General features: G+C 55.8%; 8 protein-coding genes across 8 annotated transcripts; 6 read left to right on the top strand and 2 right to left on the bottom strand.

Moving 5' to 3' along the window:
- Positions 1 to 943: 943 nt before the first annotated feature.
- On the top strand, positions 944 to 3,685 carry L226DRAFT_537298 (Metallo-dependent hydrolase). Its single transcript, XM_067681301.1, has 5 exons — positions 944 to 1,259; positions 1,318 to 1,449; positions 1,505 to 1,523; positions 2,267 to 3,016; positions 3,077 to 3,685. The coding sequence occupies exons 1-5, from the start codon at positions 1,075 to 1,077 to the stop codon at positions 3,464 to 3,466; spliced, it is 1,476 nt and encodes a 491-aa protein (XP_067532739.1). The 5' UTR covers positions 944 to 1,074; the 3' UTR covers positions 3,467 to 3,685.
- Positions 3,686 to 3,951: 266 nt separating this feature from the next.
- L226DRAFT_467434 (Nucleotidylyl transferase) lies at positions 3,952 to 5,248 on the bottom strand (the record flags this gene model as incomplete). The annotated part of the gene is made up of 2 exons (XM_067676061.1): positions 3,952 to 4,534; positions 4,968 to 5,248. 2 exons carry the CDS (start codon positions 5,246 to 5,248, stop codon positions 3,952 to 3,954), a joined length of 864 nt encoding a protein of 287 aa, XP_067532738.1.
- Positions 5,249 to 6,855: 1,607 nt separating this feature from the next.
- On the top strand, positions 6,856 to 8,384 carry L226DRAFT_573236 (uncharacterized protein; the record flags this gene model as incomplete). The annotated part of the gene is made up of 11 exons (XM_067684814.1): positions 6,856 to 7,047; positions 7,098 to 7,105; positions 7,170 to 7,231; positions 7,295 to 7,392; positions 7,445 to 7,539; positions 7,649 to 7,692; positions 7,727 to 7,789; positions 7,838 to 7,853; positions 7,914 to 7,962; positions 8,016 to 8,053; positions 8,117 to 8,384. 11 exons carry the CDS (start codon positions 6,856 to 6,858, stop codon positions 8,382 to 8,384), a joined length of 933 nt encoding a protein of 310 aa, XP_067532737.1.
- Positions 8,385 to 9,004: 620 nt separating this feature from the next.
- On the top strand, positions 9,005 to 9,684 carry L226DRAFT_537295 (uncharacterized protein). Its single transcript, XM_067681300.1, has 2 exons — positions 9,005 to 9,468; positions 9,532 to 9,684. Exon 1 carries the CDS (start codon positions 9,114 to 9,116, stop codon positions 9,426 to 9,428), a length of 315 nt encoding a protein of 104 aa, XP_067532736.1. The 5' UTR covers positions 9,005 to 9,113; the 3' UTR covers positions 9,429 to 9,468; positions 9,532 to 9,684.
- A 785-nt stretch (positions 9,685 to 10,469) lies between these two features.
- L226DRAFT_537294 (uncharacterized protein) lies at positions 10,470 to 12,014 on the top strand. The gene is given in 10 exon segments (XM_067681299.1): positions 10,470 to 10,496; positions 10,614 to 10,675; positions 10,740 to 10,837; positions 10,902 to 11,002; positions 11,019 to 11,020; positions 11,115 to 11,255; positions 11,307 to 11,322; positions 11,379 to 11,433; positions 11,500 to 11,564; positions 11,629 to 12,014. 9 exon segments carry the CDS (start codon positions 10,648 to 10,650, stop codon positions 11,939 to 11,941), a joined length of 819 nt encoding a protein of 272 aa, XP_067532735.1. The 5' UTR covers positions 10,470 to 10,496; positions 10,614 to 10,647; the 3' UTR covers positions 11,942 to 12,014.
- Positions 12,015 to 12,381: 367 nt separating this feature from the next.
- On the top strand, positions 12,382 to 13,610 carry L226DRAFT_490419 (uncharacterized protein). The gene is made up of 5 exons (XM_067677317.1): positions 12,382 to 12,507; positions 12,640 to 12,716; positions 12,776 to 12,814; positions 12,872 to 12,967; positions 13,029 to 13,610. Exons 1-5 carry the CDS (start codon positions 12,423 to 12,425, stop codon positions 13,539 to 13,541), a joined length of 810 nt encoding a protein of 269 aa, XP_067532734.1. The 5' UTR covers positions 12,382 to 12,422; the 3' UTR covers positions 13,542 to 13,610.
- Positions 13,611 to 14,214: 604 nt separating this feature from the next.
- On the top strand, positions 14,215 to 16,801 carry L226DRAFT_467284 (P-loop containing nucleoside triphosphate hydrolase protein; the record flags this gene model as incomplete). Its single annotated transcript, XM_067676040.1, has 14 exons — positions 14,215 to 14,292; positions 14,378 to 14,486; positions 14,555 to 14,687; positions 14,751 to 14,806; positions 14,865 to 14,941; positions 15,000 to 15,261; positions 15,323 to 15,419; positions 15,476 to 15,485; positions 15,559 to 15,776; positions 15,841 to 15,932; positions 15,995 to 16,050; positions 16,113 to 16,254; positions 16,320 to 16,594; positions 16,655 to 16,801. 14 exons carry the CDS (start codon positions 14,215 to 14,217, stop codon positions 16,799 to 16,801), a joined length of 1,752 nt encoding a protein of 583 aa, XP_067532733.1.
- Positions 16,802 to 16,925: 124 nt separating this feature from the next.
- L226DRAFT_537291 (uncharacterized protein) lies at positions 16,926 to 17,855 on the bottom strand. The gene is made up of 3 exons (XM_067681298.1): positions 17,613 to 17,855; positions 17,392 to 17,546; positions 16,926 to 17,325 (listed from the first exon to the last, which is right to left on the bottom strand). Exons 1-3 carry the CDS (start codon positions 17,743 to 17,745, stop codon positions 17,266 to 17,268), a joined length of 348 nt encoding a protein of 115 aa, XP_067532732.1. The 5' UTR covers positions 17,746 to 17,855; the 3' UTR covers positions 16,926 to 17,265.
- Positions 17,856 to 18,387: the final 532 nt, after the last annotated feature.

Raw genomic sequence — 18,387 nt, 5'->3', positions numbered from 1 at the left:
CGCTTGTCGCTCTTGCAAATCTTGTACCGGACCGTCGACAATGCGCTGCTCACTCTCCGTTCTGCTCAGACGTCTCCAGCCGACACTGTGGCGGCCAGATCTCTCCTCTTGGTCAGGATGATTACGCGGACGCATTCAAGCTCGACCTGCCGAGTCTCGACTGACGGTCAGGATCGACTCCGAATACATGAGTCCCCCCTCCGTTCATGCCGCTCCTATGTCAAACTTGAGCCTCGGGCCTGTACCTTCTGTACTGTACTGCACGTAAGGCAGGATCAATCGGGACGTTCGCAATCTACGGGACCTACTTAGTTAAGACGCCAAAAATAACAAATATAATAACTGTCCTATAATCTTCACTCAGATGCTAAGCTGTCGGGTGAAACTCCGACTTATAGGTATAGTTATTCTACTTCGTACCGATTCACACGGACCCGCGAAACTTCTGTGCTGCAGCAAGCTTCACGTTCGAGGCTCTCTGACCTCCTCTCAGGCAGAAAATTGACCGCGAAGTTGCCGCGAAGAGACAGGAGGACACAAGCATATGGGCTCCAACCAATCACAAAGGGGCGTCCATATAGACGCCAAAGGAAGGAGCTTCGTCGTCGCGTGGTACAGCGTCCTCGAGGTCAAGGACGACGTGGTCCTCGTTGGGTCCTCGCTGCTCTTGTCGGCGACGCTGATCGTCGACTCTCATTCTCGTATTCAATTCGCTCTCTCTGCTCTTTTCCATCGCCTTTCGCTGTCTCATCTGGCCCCAAGCTCAATCCAATCGCTGCGCAGACCGTCCAGAACGTGGAGGGGGCGATGAGCGCCGCGCCCCATGGCCCGGCAAGCCGGTGTGGAACGTTCGTGAGCATGCAGTCTCGATGCCCAGATAAGTCATGAGCCATATGGTCTCCGGTTCTTGCCATGCAGCTTGTTAGATCATAGAGCGGCCGACGGCCAGGCTGCCGTCGACTCACGCCGGCACCAGTGCCTGGAGCCTCGGAGAGGGGGAGCGAATACATATAAGACAGTTCGGCGGCCGGACATTCAGTTTTGCACCCAACCTCCACCTCAAGATACCTAATCATGTCGTCCGCGAACGGCCTTATCTGCTTCACAAACTGTTTGCTTCCCCAGGAAGACGGCGGACTCGTCGAGAAGGACCTTTGGATCGACGAGAGGCGCGGCGTTATCCTCGACTCCCAGAAGACCTTCTTCGTCCGCAAGGAGAGACCAGACAGGGTCATCGATCTCGGCGGGAACATCCTGAGGTGAGTACATGCGCTCCGATGGTCCTTGAACATCGCTGAGAAGACTATCGCGCTGCAGTCCCGGGTTCCTCGACATCCAGATCAACGGAGCGTACAACTTTGACTTCTCCGTCTACGAGGGCGACGACGAGACATACCGCACCGGCCTGCATCGCGTAGCGGAGAAGATTGTTGAGACGGGTGTTACATCGTGAGTGATCCTCCGTTCATGCACGCCCGCAATTCGCTGACACTTGCGTTTGGAGGCTCTTGCCTACGATCATCGTGAGTACCTAGCACTTCTATCCCTGCCAGCCGGATATCGTATTGCGGGACGCGGGTTTGCATTCCGTGTGCCGTCGAAGTTCGACGCTTGTTCCCTGAGTACGTATTCGAGTCGTTGTCATACATGCCTACCGGAATTCGCGCATACATCCACTTTTCTGTGGCGAAGTGGTTGTAAGCGCTGCGCTCGTTACCTGAGTTGCCCTTTGTCGGTTCATATTGGACTATATGCGTCCTCCTTATCATCTCTCACTGTCAACGAGTCGCGGGCTTGCCCGTGTCTACCACTATCACAGTTCACGCCGTGGTCAACTGCGTATGCAAGCCACGTCCAATATCTCGCGACATATGGACTTGCAGTCTCTTTGCAGCGGTGTAGCATGCGCAATTCGCCGTACGCTTTGTCGTATAGCACCAGCCGTTGTGTCAGCCACAGCGTGTGGTTGTTCACTCCTATCCCTGCAGCTCTCGCATGACTCTTGCGTGCGTATACCTCTCGTATACACCCAAGGTGCATGGACGAGAGGTGTCGTTGACGATCGAGATGGCTTACTATAGCAGAATTGTCTCCGTGGGGCATGAAGCCGACCCATCTTTCATGCTGCTCTCGGGGAGGTACGCGTGTACTCGTCATGCTATCGCGCGATCCCGCACATCTACGCATAGCTCATTTCGCTTGCCCTCTTTCCAAGGAATCCTCTCTCTGGCAGACCAGTTGCTGATCCAGCTCCGCCTTTCTGCAGACGCAAGAACGTTCACTCTACCCAAAGCTGTTGCACCTCCTTCGGCCGTACAGCTCCCCTACTTCCGCAACCCTCCTCGGATGGCATGCCGAGGGCCCTTTCATCCAGTTCGCCAAGCGAGGCGCGCACGAACCACAATTCCTTCTCCCCGCAAAGGAGGACATCAAGTCGTTTGAGGAGGTATACGGTGCCGATAATCTCGCGGTAACCGAGGACTGGCTCATGGGCGACCACCACGTTGGCGTGCGCGTCATCACCGCCGCGCCCGAAGTCGACGGCGTCATGGCGTCCATCGACGAGCTCGTCCGCCGCGGCGTTGTCTTCTCCATAGGCCACAGCATCGCCACGACCGGACTCGCGACTGCCGCCGTGCAGAACGGCGCACGCCTCATCACCCATCTCTTCAACGCGATGCCGCAGCTGCACCACCGCGACCCCTCCATCATCGGCCTCCTCGGCGCGTCCCCGCACCTCTCGTCAGCGTCGTCCCCTACGTCCCCCGTCTCTGCTGCTTTCCCGAAGATCCTGCGCGTGCCCTCGAGTGTGAGGCGCCTGGCCGCGGAGAGTGGCCCACAAGCGACGTCGGAGGCGTTTGACGACGTCCAGACACCGCCGTTGACCCCCATTCTGCCGCACGCCGAGTTGGACGACCTCCACCTGCAGAAAGGCAAGGTCACAGACCTTGCGTTCGAACGCCCGTTCTACGAGCTCATCGTCGATGGTATCCACTCGCACCCCAACTCCGTCCGGGTAAGTCTCCTCCCGTCTCATTCAGGCATCGTGCGCACTGACTGAGACGACGCCCCGCAGCTCGCATACTCCTCGTTCCCCGAAGGCTGCATCTTGATCACGGACGCGATGAAGATCCTGGACCCACACCTCAAGGACGGCGTGCACGAGTGGCGGGACGGGAAGCGGTTCGTCAAGTCCGGGGACAAGCTGTACCTCGAGGGCACGGACACGCTCGCCGGCTCCGTCGTCACGCTCGACAAGTGCGTGCGCAACTTTTCGCGCTTCACCGGGTGCTCCCTCGGCGAGGCGATCCGCTGCGCGACGTACAACCCCGCAAAGTGTCTTGGCATCGAGAACCGCAAGGGCACCCTCCGCCCCGGGGCGGACGCCGACCTCGTCGTGCTCGACCGCAAGGGCAAGGTGTTGAGCACTTGGGTGCGCGGGCGCGAGGTGTGGAGTAAGTCCTAGTAGACGGCTTCCGCGTTGTCTGGTGAGAGGAGGTGGTGGATTTACGACTTATACTTGGTTATATACGGTACCTTGGCCTTTCGGCGTTGTCTGAGCAGCCTTGGTTCCATGGAAGGATCACGATGTTTTAGTAGATAGACTGACCAGTGTAAATTACGAGGTCTGTGTACTGTAAGTAGGATACGCCATAGGGGAATACAGAACGACTTTGTTCCAGTCCGTCGTTAACTCGGGGGGGCGTATTCACCGCTCCCTATTGTACTCGTATTTGTTGCTTGTACCTCGGTATACTGAGTACCTAACATTTAAACAACTCCCGAAGGCAAAGGATACATGATGGCATGGCAGACTGCTGCACACTCTAGAGCCAGATGCGGAAACAGGCGAAACGAGAAACCTATGTAACTACTAGCAGAACGTACAACCCACCCCCAGCAATAGATATATAAGATCAAAAATCCAGATGAAGACGAGGATCCCTACGGCTAGCACGCCGCGGTCGACGTCGAGGCCTCCTTCTCCTTGCCCTTCTCCTTCTCCGCTGCAATAGCGCCCGACGCGGCGCTCGCATTCGGGCCATCGTCCATGTACAACCCATGCTCCTCGATGTAGTCGACGACGGGTGCGGGGAGGAGGTAGCGCACGCTGAGCCCGCGACGGAGGAACAGGCGGACCTTGGTCGACGACACGTCGTTCTGGACGAGCTGGTGGATGAGGTGGATGTTGTGCCGCCAGCGCGAGAGGCTGTCGATCGCCTGGTCCATGTCCGCGCCCGCGCGCTCGATGATCAGCACCCCGTACCGGCCGAGGATGTGGTCGAGGTCGGGCTCGGACCACACCCCGGGCTCGCTCATCGTCGCGATCAGGTCTGACCCGGCGAGAAGCAGGATGCGTGCGGGCTTCTTCTGCGCCCCGTCGGCGGTCGCGATCCCGCCCAGACGCGTGTTGATCTCGTAGTCGAAGTGGTCGAGCACGACTGCCGTGCGCTGGTATGACTGGAACGCCTCCCAGGGGTCGACCATGAGCCATTGTGAGGTCTGCTCGGCCGCAAGGTTGCACATGTTGACTCTGCGATAGAATGGTCAGCTACGTGTCCCAAACGTCGCGGTAAAGTTCCTGTGGCGGCTCCCCGTGACAGTCATGAGACTGCCCACGGGGGATCGTACGGGAACGGTGTAAACCACACCGCGAGAGCCTGGCTGCGGTGACCCGGACTATCACGGTCATTCCGAGCTCCCAGCTGCAGGATTAGCTCTGCACTCAAACCGAATGCGACTTCCATCACGTCATCCTTCCAGACGGACCCAGTATAGCCTGAACTTTCAGATATTGCCCAAGCGCGTGGGGCTGACCGAGGCGCACCGGGGATCCGAAACAGCTCACGTGACCCCATCACAGATGCGGGGGAGACCCTCGGCACCGATGCAGCAGGGTAACAGACTCGATGGATGCACGGCGGGAGAAGGGGGGGTATACGCGATGTCAAGAGAAGGATGCTCACCGGTGTTGTGCGCTGAGAAGACCAGGCTTCTTGTACTGGTCGCTCACGGGGCTCAGGTAGCCGCCGACGATCTCGAAGTCGGTGTTTTGGCGGACATAGTCCTTTGCCATCTCGAACATGCGGAGGTGGAGGTAGGTGACGGGGCTGAAGGAGCCGCAGGCGACGAGGACGACGGGCTGCTTGTCCGGGTTGCGGAGGACGCGGGCGAGGCGGTGCGTCGGGAAGGTATAGTTTGGTGGATCTGAGAAGTCCGTCGTCGGTGGTGGCGGCGAGGGGCTCATGTCGTCAGACATCGAGATCCGAAGAGTCTGAAGAATGAAGCTGAAGGGGGAGGAGGAGGGGGTGAGTTCGAGGGGTTTGGTAAGTAGATAAAACGCGTGAAGACGGTGAATTATGGATACTGGAGTCATCCGTTCCCACGCTGCGGCATAAGTTGTCCTGCTTGACCGGCTCGATGTTTCTGCCTCTCGACCGTTGCAGTCGTCGCCATCTTTGCGGTTGTCGTCGATGCGAGCTGTCGTGGTAGAAGTCGAGTAGAGAACAGTGAGCTCGACGTGGATTGGCAGACTGCTTGCACGCGGATTGGGCGTGTCGCACAGGCGCTCGCGGGCTTCCCAGCGGCAGCCTGAAAGCTTCGCAATTCCCGAGTTCATCGACATCCCGGGAATGGCTTATGAATCTCCGTGAGCTTCCAGACATTCAGCTGACTATTACATATCTTCCCCAGTACTACCATCGAGCGGAGGACCACAAAGAATCGCCATGCTAGGGACGCCTTTGACGTCCGACAGGTTTCCAAAATTTGACAACTCATCACTAACCATCATGACGTTCAAACCGCAGTGTGCCATACTTCCGCGAACCACGATACCGCTGCGCCTACGGCAGTTTGGAAGTTCGTGTGTGGTAGGCTCGGGTAATCCGCTTCCGGTCTCGTGCTGCAAGTCCACCTATCATGGCGATTCGCCGCTAGACTCCAGTCGCCATGTTGCGTCGATACCAGTCCTACTTTACGACGTGCACGCATGACGTTTACACTTGTTGATTTGCCGGGGAGGTTGTCCGCGGATAAAGCGCTGATTGTAAGTGGAACAAGATCAATGTGTGGTATGGAGTACTGATTGAGTATGGGTGTTTCAGGGACTAGAAGGTACGTATACTCGGACGCGCCACTGGGCCATGGTCTTTCCACGATGTGATACAGTCCAGACGTCTCGTATATCATGACAGTGGTGTATGGAACCTGTAATTAATAGTGGTTGACAGTAGGCGGATACCACCAAAGTCTAGGAACGCGTCGTAAGACGATCCAACTTCTACATCTCCGCAAAACCGAGTCGGTGTCGCACGGAATCTCGGAGAGGCTTCTTCTTTCAGGTACCGAGGGTTGAGGTGAGTTCCTCTATCCGTTTCACCTACCTGATATGACGCCAAGTATGGATCGCGTCGATTAGCGGTACGGAAGGAAGCTGTCCTGGCTGCGGCTTCTAATCTCGGTGTGGGCAGATCTTCATCTGCTTCGCGCGACTGAGACATACACACCATTCAACACTAGTTGAACCGCATTCGGATCATCGGTGATCGGTGAGCCTCGACGACAAGAAGGGACTGCGAGCGTTCTAATGGAGTTCGTCGCTGCGACATAAAACCTCGCCGGTTTTCCTCCTCAGGCCTCATACCTCGACATGTCCGACTCCGAAAGCACATTTCTCCCGCCCGCAGTGCTAGTACCCGCATACGATAGCTTGTACGTTAACTCATCATTCTCAAGTTCAAGTTCTCCTACTCCGAAGACGCTGAGAATGCTACCGCAGAGTGAAGAGCAGTTCTTGTGGCCTCGCAATCTCAGGCAAGTTGTACTGCTTATGACCCTACTCGGCATGGCATCATGCGGCTCACATCCTTCGTTCCAGCCCTTCTTGTCTATGACTGGCTGATCAACATCGATGAAGAGGTGGCTCTGATCTGGTGCAACCCGGATGGACGCACAGTGGCTTCCGTGGTGTACGCTTTGATCCGATACGCAAACATCTTGCAATATGTGATCCAGGCCGGCATCGTAGTCCCCGTCACTTCTTTAGTGAGTAACCTGCTCGTTGTCGTGTGGGTCAGGCGCTCTGACATGTCTAGCAGGTCAGGTAAACTCGGTCGTTAGCCATGGTCGTCCGCATATAATCTCTGATCACAGTTCTAAATCGGCAGTTGCGAAGGTGTTAATTGGGTCGCCGTGATCCTGACGGCTCTTGTACAATTGGTGGCCGCAGGTGAGCTGCGACTGTGAAAACGCGATGCTGAAAGTATCACGACTCATCTAAGCAACCAAACAGTCTTCACCGCTCAGAGGGCTTATGCGTTGTCAAGAGGAAAGGTGTGGCTAGGCGGTATCGCCTTCCTCCTCGCCATAGTGGCGTGTGTCGTCAATCTGGTGAGTCACGTCGCTGTTATATAGTGTATCTCGATGCTGCAACTTCCTATAGCTGGTCAGCTCCAAGTGGACACCGGCAGAGGAACTACCCAGTCCCATGTACTGTGTCGTAGGGGACAACATTCCATCAGAGCAACTGGAACTTGGGTGAGGTCTCCATACTGTCTGCTTGCTACAGCTCACTCACGGGCCCCACAGGTGTACGTAGCATATACGTCTCGACAGCTTTCTGCGCATTCGTCTGATTATATCCCAGTGACCTTGCTCTGCCGCTTAACGCAGACTTTAGCAGACTTGCTAGTGGGTGTAGTAACTTGGCTTACGACCTATGAAGCATACAAGACCGAACCCCGCAAGGCATTCGGAATATCACTGGCGTCGGTTATGCTATATGATGGTGAGTTGTCCGTCTTTCGACCGGCTCGTCTCGCTAACTCCCTCATAGGAAGCCTATATGTCATGTCAGTATCCCAGATTGTCACTGGATTTTTTTGGGACTGACGTTGTCGAACTCCGCTCAGTACTATGATGCTGCTCAACATTGTGCATATGGCTCTGACTGCGGCCTCGGTAAGTTCACACCATGTCGTACTTTGCAACATAAGTAGCTGACTACACCGCAGGGGATTGGCGCAAGCTACGCCGGGTTATTCACCGATCCGTGAGCATTTAGTCCTGGCTTGACTGCGGACACCCTAACCGGCTGTCACCACGTCGTCCCTAGGATCACATCTATCCTCATATCTCATTTTATCCTTGACCTCCGACGCGCCCAGCGTTGTCGCAACGGCAGTCAACCAGTATCTCTCTCGTTTGGCGGCTCTCATGTCGGCGGCGGCTCACGTGGGTCTCTCCATGGGTTCGCCGCGCCGTTCGCCGGGCCCACGCAACCGAGCTTCCTGTCTCACAGTGACAATATCTGTGATGAGGAAGAAGGTCAAGATACTCTGGAGCACGCTACCGACATCCGCGGGGGCTCAGCGGCCCCGTAAGACCCGTTTCTTGCTCAAGATTCTCTCGAGCGATCGGCATAGAGAAGGGTATAGGGATATTAGGTGAGCTCTTCTGTGTTTCACCGTCTATGAATCGGGTTCACTGAGTAGTATGAACAGTCTAGGGCGATCGCCGATGTACCGGAATATGGACATGCAAATAGACGAATCTTCACTCCGTTTTAGTTTGAATTGAGTCTTTGCGAGACTGGCCTCCTCTGGTCCCTGTCATCAATACATGTCGGGTATCGATGACCTCTAACAATGAGCCCTAGTTCGCATCATTTCCAGCGCGGCGCGCGGGTACAGCTATGGCTTGATGGTGGGTCTGTCAAGTGAAATTCGTTCGAATGAAGTTCGGCTCACTACACGCCTTGCGCATAGACCTAGACCTAGACAAATGGTTCGGCATTTACAGGAACACACCGATAACAACAAAAATAGATGAGTGCAAACCATTGGCAATGCACGGACGTTGTATTGGTTTTCGCATTCACGTTCATAGGTCAGGGGCAGGGCTCGAACCCGATGGGGTTATTGAGTACGACGCGACGTCCGGCCATGTTCGGGTATGATGTTGGCCCCCGTCCGACTATAAAACCTCTTGCCAATACTAAGTCTTCAGAACTTCAGAGCAACGTATCTCACTGTCGTCTCACTTGAGAATACTACCTCCGATACTCCGGCCTCTAGCCATACATCATACACCCCCAGTGCATCCCAGCGACGATGCGGTTCCTCACTCTTGCCTCTGCCCTCTTCGCGGCCGTCCTCGCCGTCTCCGGGAACCCCACCACCGAGGTCGTCTATGCCCGCGGCCAGTGCCGCCGTACCGACGGCACGCTCGAAGTGCGCGAGTGGTCTTCCGCTGCCGTCGCAAAGCGCGATGGTGGATGCAACCTCTCGAACGCTGGGGGCGCTGGCGACCCGCTCCCCAACTCGTTCTGCCAGTCGACGTTTGGGGACAGTGCGCCGTGCTGCGTCGAGGACGGCGTCGGGGGCGCGTTCTGCACGACGTGTACGCACGGCATTCACAACTGTTGATTCGGTCATGGGCACCTTTCCAAGTGTGGGCGAAGAGAAGGTGAGGAATTTCTGACAGACCGGGTTAGGTGATCGGGATGCGACTGACTGATTATTGCTGCAGGATATACGGGGGAAACTAAATGTGGTCGCTGCTTCCGAGTCGTAGAGACGATGTTCGAATTGCAGCTCAGTTCCGTTTGGGTTACTGCAATCCCTGAATACAAGGTGTACTTTGACCCCGGCGAACACTTCATGCATTGCCACCTGCGGCCAATGCCGAGTAGCATGAGCCTCGAGGACAGGCTGTGCTGAGCGTGAACGTCTTCCCTTCAAGCACCGCGTCTCCTCCATGTGCAACCGCGCAGCTCTATCACTTCCCCTCCATAGCTCCGCCCTGTCTTCTTTAATATCTGAGTCCATCTGCTTGGCATCGAGGATCGCATTGTTCAAGAAGGACGTAGACAACATACCTCATGGCATAATGGGCCCCGCATCGGCACAGCCTTGTTCAATATCCGCCATTTCTCGTCCTTCCGGCGGCGAGCGTCATTAACCATGGCGGCGAGGGCATGTCCGCTTCTGCGGAGTGAGCAGTGTTAGGTGAGAATAATCACTTTAGTACTACCGTATTTTCTGAACAGCTCAGACTTATAAAGCCGCAGCCACAGTGTGCTCTCGCCATCATACCCCTCCGATACATTCAGAAGTTCAACACATCCGACCCAGCAGCACATTGGACTATGGCAGACGGGTATGTTGACAGCCTTTCGTTATGTCTGCCAAAGGACCATTGCTGACATCAATCACACATAGCTTTAGAACTGAATGTATAGCAGTGGCAAGCGCAAGTAAGGCACCTACTTCTACGGTTCCGACGTCCATGATCTCAACATACTGATGTCTGTGATCGCGGACTCCAGCTCTTGCCTGGTATGACTGGCTGGTAACTTTACCCGAGGAGGTACAATGGATATGGACCTTCTCACGGAAGAGGGGGTTTGTAGCATCGCTCATCTATATCTCGGCGCGATATTTGCCGCTCGTACAATGGGTGGTTAAGTGGTACTCCCCAACAACATTCGTGGTGCGTTGGCTCCTCGTTGTGATCAACTTTCATGCGGCTGATTCCTTCGACCACAGAGGTAGTACTAAGTCAAATCACTTCTTTTCTTTGCGATTGAGGCTCATCCTGAAATATCGCAGCTGCGAAGCCGTCGATTGGATCAGTCTACTTGTGATGATAGTAGCTCAGCTCGCCGTGTCAGGTATGACAGAGTTGTGTCATGGCCTCTGCCCGGAACGAAAGGTGCTGACTCACGAACGTTCAAGCGTTTTCCGCACTTCGCGTGTTCGCGCTTTCAGGACGGAACAAGCCATTGAGCGCTGTGACTTTCATTCTCTGGGCAACTCCCTCCCTCTACACTCTGGTAAGTATCGGTATTTTCACCGACTTTTGTTTACGTATCATTTATTCGGACTCGACACTACTAGGTCGTATTGGGACAGGCAAACTTTATCAGCCTTCCCGGACCCCACTCGGGTTCTTCAAGTTGCGCCTGGCTTAACAATCTTGGTGACGGTATTCTCGATATGTGAGTTTTTGCTTTGATAGAAAAACGTCGGAACGTTGATCTCCCACTACTACCAGATGTGAGTTTCCTAACCCTCTACATATTTCTAAATCCATTTATTGTGATTCGGAAGTATTGATGGCTACATATATTTCCACTTCCCTGGCGGAGCTGATGGTTATCATCGTCACCTGGAAGAGCACATACCGACTTTGGAGAGCGCAAAGGGACCTCGGATTGCCATGCAGACTCACAACAGTCTTACTGCGAGATGGTGAGTATTATGTCTCTGGTCAATGGGATATGCCGATTGACAAATCTTCAGGGAGCATTTACTTTATGTCAGTCGCAAGTTCTTACAACGTACGTTGAGTGATATGTGACCATCCTGACACAGGCTGGTGTTTATACCCAACATCCTCAATTTGATAGCTTATGTGCTTCCTCCGCTGGTGAGTTTCGAGAGTCTGACCGCTACGCAATGTTGGAAACGCTCATCATCGATGTCTCCATCTCAGTTCCCGAACTCGGATTGGATTGTCTATCTTATCATGCAAGAGTTCATCAACATTTCTGACGAGACGTGAGCGATACCCCGGGAATATTCACGGTCAAATCTCTCTTACGCAAGGCGCGGCGAATTGTAGCATGAACTACATCATCATCTCCCGACTAATTCTCAACCTGCGCCGTGCCGATCACCAGATGGCACTGGGTCAGTCTATGGGCCCGTTGTCACAGCCGGACTTCGGATTGCCCAGCAAGGACCACGGACCTGGCTGGCTGGCCTCGATCGGCGGACCGGTCTACTCCGGTTTCGTAGACTCGGACTCGGAGAGCGACCTCGATGACAGTTCAGAGGATGTCGATCCCGCTGCGGACACCACGCCGCCGAACGACGTCGAAGGGTTTCAAGTGGAGGTTACTCACGCGAATGGCATTGTCGTAGAAGATCGATAGTAGTGACGCCGCAGTATTTCAGGAGACAGATAGCGGAAACTGGAGATTACTTGGATCATTCGCGACTGCGCCCAGAGGCAAACCGAGTTCAGGCATTCGTATGGACTCTGTTATGTTATGGCGGCAGTATCGCGGCGCACTGCCGTCGAAGTCGGGCGTCGAGTTATGGGAGACGTTCGAGCTCGATGTTAGAACCTGATATAGTAAGCTGTTCAACAGAAGATATGACTTCATACATTTTCTATTACCCTCGAGCGAAGGCGGCGCGGCCATATGCGTTGCGGAGCAAGCAGAGTAGCTGAGCGTCTCGCTTGCCAAATCCCTTCCGTGACAGTGTGATCATTGTGTTGGTCACAATTGACGTCACGCCTAACCCGAAACGAAACGGGTTCCTCTTGCTTGAGCTTGTTTTCATCCCTTTTCTCCTCCTCCTCCTCCTGCTTCCTCCGGTCGGCGCTGTTTTCTGCTTACAACGTCTGAGATGCCGCTGAACGTCCCGGGAATTTTGGTGCCGCTTCACCTGCTCATCAACCCGCGGCTCGTCGTGCCGAGTATCGTTGTCAAAGGTCTGTGTTACTCTCCATACGCGTTTCAGTGCTTGTCCATGGGACTGTAGTGGAAGTTCTGAAAAAAAAAGAGGGATGGGGTAAAATGAGTGCACGGAGGGAAACGGGATGCTGACGCCCCGCGCCAGGAAGATATCCGCCAGCTCGACTTCCAGGCGTTGTATAGGGCGGGGTACCGCGGTGCGGTGTTTGACAAGGATAACTGCTTGGTGCGTCCTCTTGAACTTGCTGGTGATGGTGACTGAACTCGTGACTAATGGCCGCGCAGACGGTCCCACATGAAGACAGGCTAGTGCCCGAGCTGACGGTGCGTGCGCCTGCAAATGGGAATCGCGCGGGGTGGAGGGGCTGAACTGTGCTGCAGGAAGCATGGAAGGAGTGCAGGGAGACATTCGGGCCCGGGAACGTGCTCATTGTGAGCAATACTGCTGGGTCGCATATCGACGTCGGCGAGATTGAGGTGCGTCCGTTTGTTTCGATCGTTGGTCTCGCCCTTATCCTCTTTCGTGTCTGCCTCGCAGGCTGAGTCCGTGACATACCACCTTTCCGCACCGGTACTACGACATCCCTCCCTGAAGCCGTCATACTCGTGCATCAAAAGCATCCGCGCGTACTTTGCGTCCCTCCCGCGACCAATACGTGACGAAGAGCTCGTCATCGTCGGGGACCGAGTGCTCACCGACGTCGTAATGGCCAACCGTATGACACGAAGACGACCGCCCCCATCCACCCATATGGAGAAAGCCTCATCGGAGGAGAAGGGACTGGAGAGCGATCTCGGGCTCGCCAGACCAGATGGTGTTGGTCCGCTCACGGTGCTCACGGAGGGCTTATGGAAGCGGGATGCGTTTGCTCTGCGTGCGCTGGAGAAGGGTATGCTGCGAGGTGTGGAGAGGTGGGTGTTGAACCCACAGGAGGCTGCGTGGAGGGAGAATTTGCAGCATCGGTTCGTAAAGCCGACACCTGTCGAGGCAGAGCCGGTGAAGGCGAAGGAGGGGTGGGTGCGGAGGTTATGGGACAGGCTACGGAACTAGTCAGAGGCTATTACTTATTACTAGGTGCATCTTCATACTATCCGTAATGTCTACACACCCTTCACCAGCTTGCTTGCCGCGAACCTTGCGTTGCGCGTCGGCGCGCGACGCGTCTCACGTGGAAGTGGTGACGAAGCACGTGCGTCTCCCTGGCATGACGCGCGAATTCCGTGGCCCGGTGCGTTTCTCAAGCTCCTCGTCCTCATCCCACCACGTACACCCGCCAGGACTGTACACGACGACGCCGACGACGATGCTCGCCCTTCGCGCGCGCGTCCTCGTCGCCCCGACACTCAGCCCGCGCGTCGTGAACGCCGCGCGGCTCGCCCGACACGTCTCCAGCCCGCCATGTCCTTGTCCCCGACCCGCTCCGAGCATCCGGCTTACTCTCCTGCTTGGACGGAGACACTTTGTTTCCTCTAGGCCTGCGTTTTCTCCACCCCCGGATTCCCCTTCCTCCTCCGCTTCTTCGTCAGGCCCCTCATCCTCCTCCACATTGACTCCGGAAACTCCAAGCAAGCCTCCGAGCCCGCCTGCGCCCAAGACGTCAATATGGAAGCGGTTCCTGCCTGCGGACACACAGGATTCGACCAAGACCGCGTCGTCCTTCCGCAAGATCGCCGCGCTGGCTAAGCCGGAGAAGAAGCCGTTGGGGATTGCGGTCGGGTTGCTCATGATGTCGAGCGCGGTGTCCATGAGTGTGCCGTTGACGATTGGGAAGCTCATTGATTTTTTCTCGACCGAGAACCCGGTGAGTATCTCTATCCTGTTGGCTTGTCCGCGAAGTGGCCGTGTGGAGTTTGTGCGGGAAGCCTGCTGACCTTCACATCATGTAGCAAATACCTTTTGGTCTGTCGCTAGGACAGGCTTCGGCAATCCTGTTGTTCCTCTTCTCGGCGGGCGCGGTTGCGAACGCGGGACGCGCCATGCTCATGCGTTTGTCAGGTACGTGCGCGCGACATTGAATGGACGCGACATGGCGCGCGAATCGAAGTCTCATTTTCTCTGTACAGGTCAGCGGATTGTCGCACGGCTACGGGAACGGACATACGCAGCAGCATTACGGCAAGAGGTTGAGTTCGTCGAGAAGGGTGAGGGTGACGTTTTGAGCAGGCTCAGCGTGGACACTAGCATTGTCGGCGAGAGGTGAGTATATGATCGTTTCGCACCGTGCCGGACCCTTGTGCCTGACTGTATGTGGCAACCCAGTGTCACCCAGAACCTTTCGGACGGTCTTCGGTCAGTGGTCATGGCGTCCGCAGGATGTACGTTCCTCCATCCTATTTTCGCGCGTTGAAGCTGATCCCGAACCCACGCATACAGTGGGCGCGATGTTCTACATCTCGCCACAGCTCACGCTCCTTATGCTCACGGTAGTTCCCCCGGTCTCGCTCGGCGTTGTAGGTCTCCCTGCCCTTGCATGCATACAGCTCTGCATCCTGACGTCATACCGCATAGGTCTTCTACGGTCGCTATCTCAAGAAGCTCTCGAACCACACACAAGAGGCTCTTGGAGAAATGACCAAGGTCGCACAAGAGGCGTTGTCCGCTCTCCGCACGGTACAGGCATTCAACTCGGCGAAGCAGGAGGAGGGCAAGTTCCACCAGAAGGTTGAAACCGTCCTAACGCTTGCGAGAAAGGAGGCCATCGCTAGCGGTATCTTCTTCGGTGCCACTGGATGGAGCGGGAATGTGACCTTGCTCGCGCTGCTCGGTTACGGTATGCTTCTTCAGTCTTAGTTCGTGTCTACTGGTGTGCTCATGCTCATGTTTGTTCTTAGGTGGCACTCTTGTCAGTCGGGGTGTCATCACTATGGGCGATCTGACGAGTCTGCTGTTGTACACCGTCTACGTCGGGAACGGTCTCCAGATGCTAACGTAAAACCTTCCATCCTATCATCTACGTTCCTTTGCTCACCTTCTTCCCTCTCCAGTGCGTTCTTTGTACGTCTTGCCTTCCCCTGCTACGCATCCACTAAACGCTCATGCGTGCCATTCTGTCGTTATTTCTTCGTAGTCATCAATCATGCGCGGTGTCGGCGCAGGAGTCCGCATCTTCGATTTGCTCGACCGCCAGCCTGCCATTCCGACGGACACCGGTGTCGAGGTTAACCCTTCGCGCCGCGGTCCGATCCGGTTTGAGCACGTCTGGTTCGAGTACCCGAGTCGGCGCAACGTGCAGATTTTGAAGGACTTGAACCTCGAGGTCCGCGTTGGCGAGAGTGTTGCCGTTGTGTACGTCGCGTCCGCTATACTGGCCGTATCTCGTCAGATGCTGATCCCGGGCGCTGGGTGTTAGTGGCCAGAGCGGCAGCGGCAAGAGCTCGATCAACGCTCTCCTCATGAGGTATTATGACCCGGTCAAGGGCAAGGTCACGTTTGACGGCCAAGGTAAGATATACCCCACGTCCGTCCGCCTCTCCGTAGGACTGAACATGCCTTATGGTTATTAGACATCCGCGAGTTCAACCCCGCATCATGGCGCAAGATGATTGGTGTCGTGCCCCAGGTGTGTGCTTGTCGTCCTCGTGCCCCTTTCCGAGGTGGTGCTGACCCTCATCATTATCTCAGGATCCGATTCTGTTTACTGGCACGATTGCGTCGAACATCGCTTACGGCAACCCGGACGCGACCATGGAGCAAATCGAGGCCGCTGCCAGGGAGGCAAACTGCGAGTTCGTCTGGGGCATGCCCCAGGGCTTCCACACTGAGAGTCAGTTTCCCGCCACATCTTTTCTCGTGTTCACCGTGACTCACTTAAGCCACTCTGCCTCCTAGTCGGCCGTGCCAGCCTCAGCGGCGGTCAACGTCAGCGTCTGGCTATCGCCCGCGCCCTGTTGAAGAAGCCCGCGATCCTCGCGCTGGATGAGGCGACAAGCTCGCTTGACGCGACATCGGAGCACCGCGTGAACGACGCGATTGACAAGATTTTGCGTTCGAGACAGACGACATGCTTCGTCGTCGCGCACCGGCTGTCGACGATTGCGCGCGCGGAGCGGATTGTGGTGCTCGAGGACGGGAACATCGTCGAGAGCGGGACGTATCGCCAATTGGTAAGTCTAGCGTGTGCGTGGTGGGCAACGTGGAGGATAGTTGACTGATGGCTATGACAGGTCAACAAGGAGGACTCGCGGTTCCGCCACTTGATGGCGGCGCAGCTCAACGCCGCTGCTGGGGAGTACCTGGGTCCGGCTCTTCCTCCTCCGTCGTCGGAGTCCGAGGGCGTCCGCGAGGCCGAACAGCAGGAGGTTCGGGTATGATTGACCGCAAGCCAACGGAGCAATCTACTTCAACGCGCTTTCTCGCTGCCCGCATAGGGAGGGCCTCGCATCCGAGAGGACAGCCGGACATGGCCAAGATCGTGCCGTGCCCCCACGGTAAATGCGGGCACCCACGGAGAGGATGGTAAACTATTGGATACTTCCGGTATTTACATGCATAGACCCGGACTGGCTGGGAGCCGTTCAACCAGTGTATCCATGACATCAAGGACTCGCATAGTCGCATAATCGCATCCTACGTACTAACCACTCTATGCGGCGAGCTTAGACGCGCAGATCTAAACGACATGGGCAAGCTAGACGCCGGCTCTCACCCTCAACTTGAAGCCACAGCTCGTGTATCGCGATCTTCGACATACGCATGCATTGGTCATCTTTCTTCACAACATCCGGGGACTCCACGTCGTTTCCTCTCTGCCCGCTTCTCCCTAATTCTTCGACGACTACTCCACCGTGAGCACACCCACATATACCGGGGTCACGGTGGCCTTCTCGCGGTCCCACTGCAGACCGAATACATTCAGATCGTCAGTCCATCGGCGCAAGAGGAAAGCAGGACATCGACGCACCACCTCACCCGACGACCAGAATACGTCCCCCTTCAGCGCCTCCCAGGCATGCTCCGTTGTGTCCGCCTGGATAACGAGGAACGAGCCAGACACCTTGGCTGCGGAGTCCGTCTCGGAAGATTGTACGGTTTGCGGGAGGAGACCGCCTCCTACGACTGTGTCCAGTGTCAACGATGCATGGAGCAGGGGGACGGCGGAATGGAAAGGAGGGAAAGACGCACTGATGCGCCCGCTCTGCATGAGGGGTAGGAAGTACGCAAAGTGCTCTGGGGTGTGTTTTGCCCGCTGCGCGTTCGGGAGGTCGGGCACCTGTATGAGGTAGTAGTTCTTCTTCAACGCCGCCGGGATAGACATCTTGGGCACTTCTGGTGGGCAGAGTATGGTCGAGAGGAGGAAGGGGTGCAAGCTTGCTGCACGGCGTCATTGCGAAACAGGTATGCTTATATACCTTGCCTTGAGCGATCCCCAGACCTACTCTGACGACAGATTGCGATACTATAAACGTCGTTCCAGGACATTGTCTCTACGCGTTCACTCGGCTTGGGATGGTCTCGTGTGACGATCTCGACCACAAGGGGATAGATTGATTCATTGCAACAGCGTTGTCGCTGGTACTATTCAGAGGTTCATATGACTTGCCGCACTTCCTGAGGGCCAAGAACACTACGCAGCATGCATGAGCGCATGATAACATCTCGGGTAAGTAGCATACAAATCCATCTTAAGGCCGCCTAAACGACTCCTTGAATATATATATGGACGCCGCCAAGCCTCACCTACACCGAGGAGGAACGTTTCAGGCCACGAACGCCGAGCGTTTGAAGGGCGCGATGCACATGTGTGTAGGTGATGATTTGCATATTGGGTAGGCATGACGAGGAGCAGCGAGGTAATCACACGGATAGCGACGCCGATTCCGAGCCTGCACCACAAGATCGTGCTTCCTTCTCGAGCTTTTGTCAAGTTATATAGTACGGTGTCATATACTCTGTTTCA

This window comes from Lentinus tigrinus (genome assembly GCF_003813185.1).
Source record: "Lentinus tigrinus ALCF2SS1-7 unplaced genomic scaffold L226scaffold_24, whole genome shotgun sequence".
Taxonomy (NCBI): Eukaryota; Fungi; Basidiomycota; class Agaricomycetes; order Polyporales; family Polyporaceae; genus Lentinus; species Lentinus tigrinus.
The sequence above is the reverse complement of the archived record's forward strand: the minus strand, read 5'-3'. Positions and strand labels throughout refer to the sequence as shown.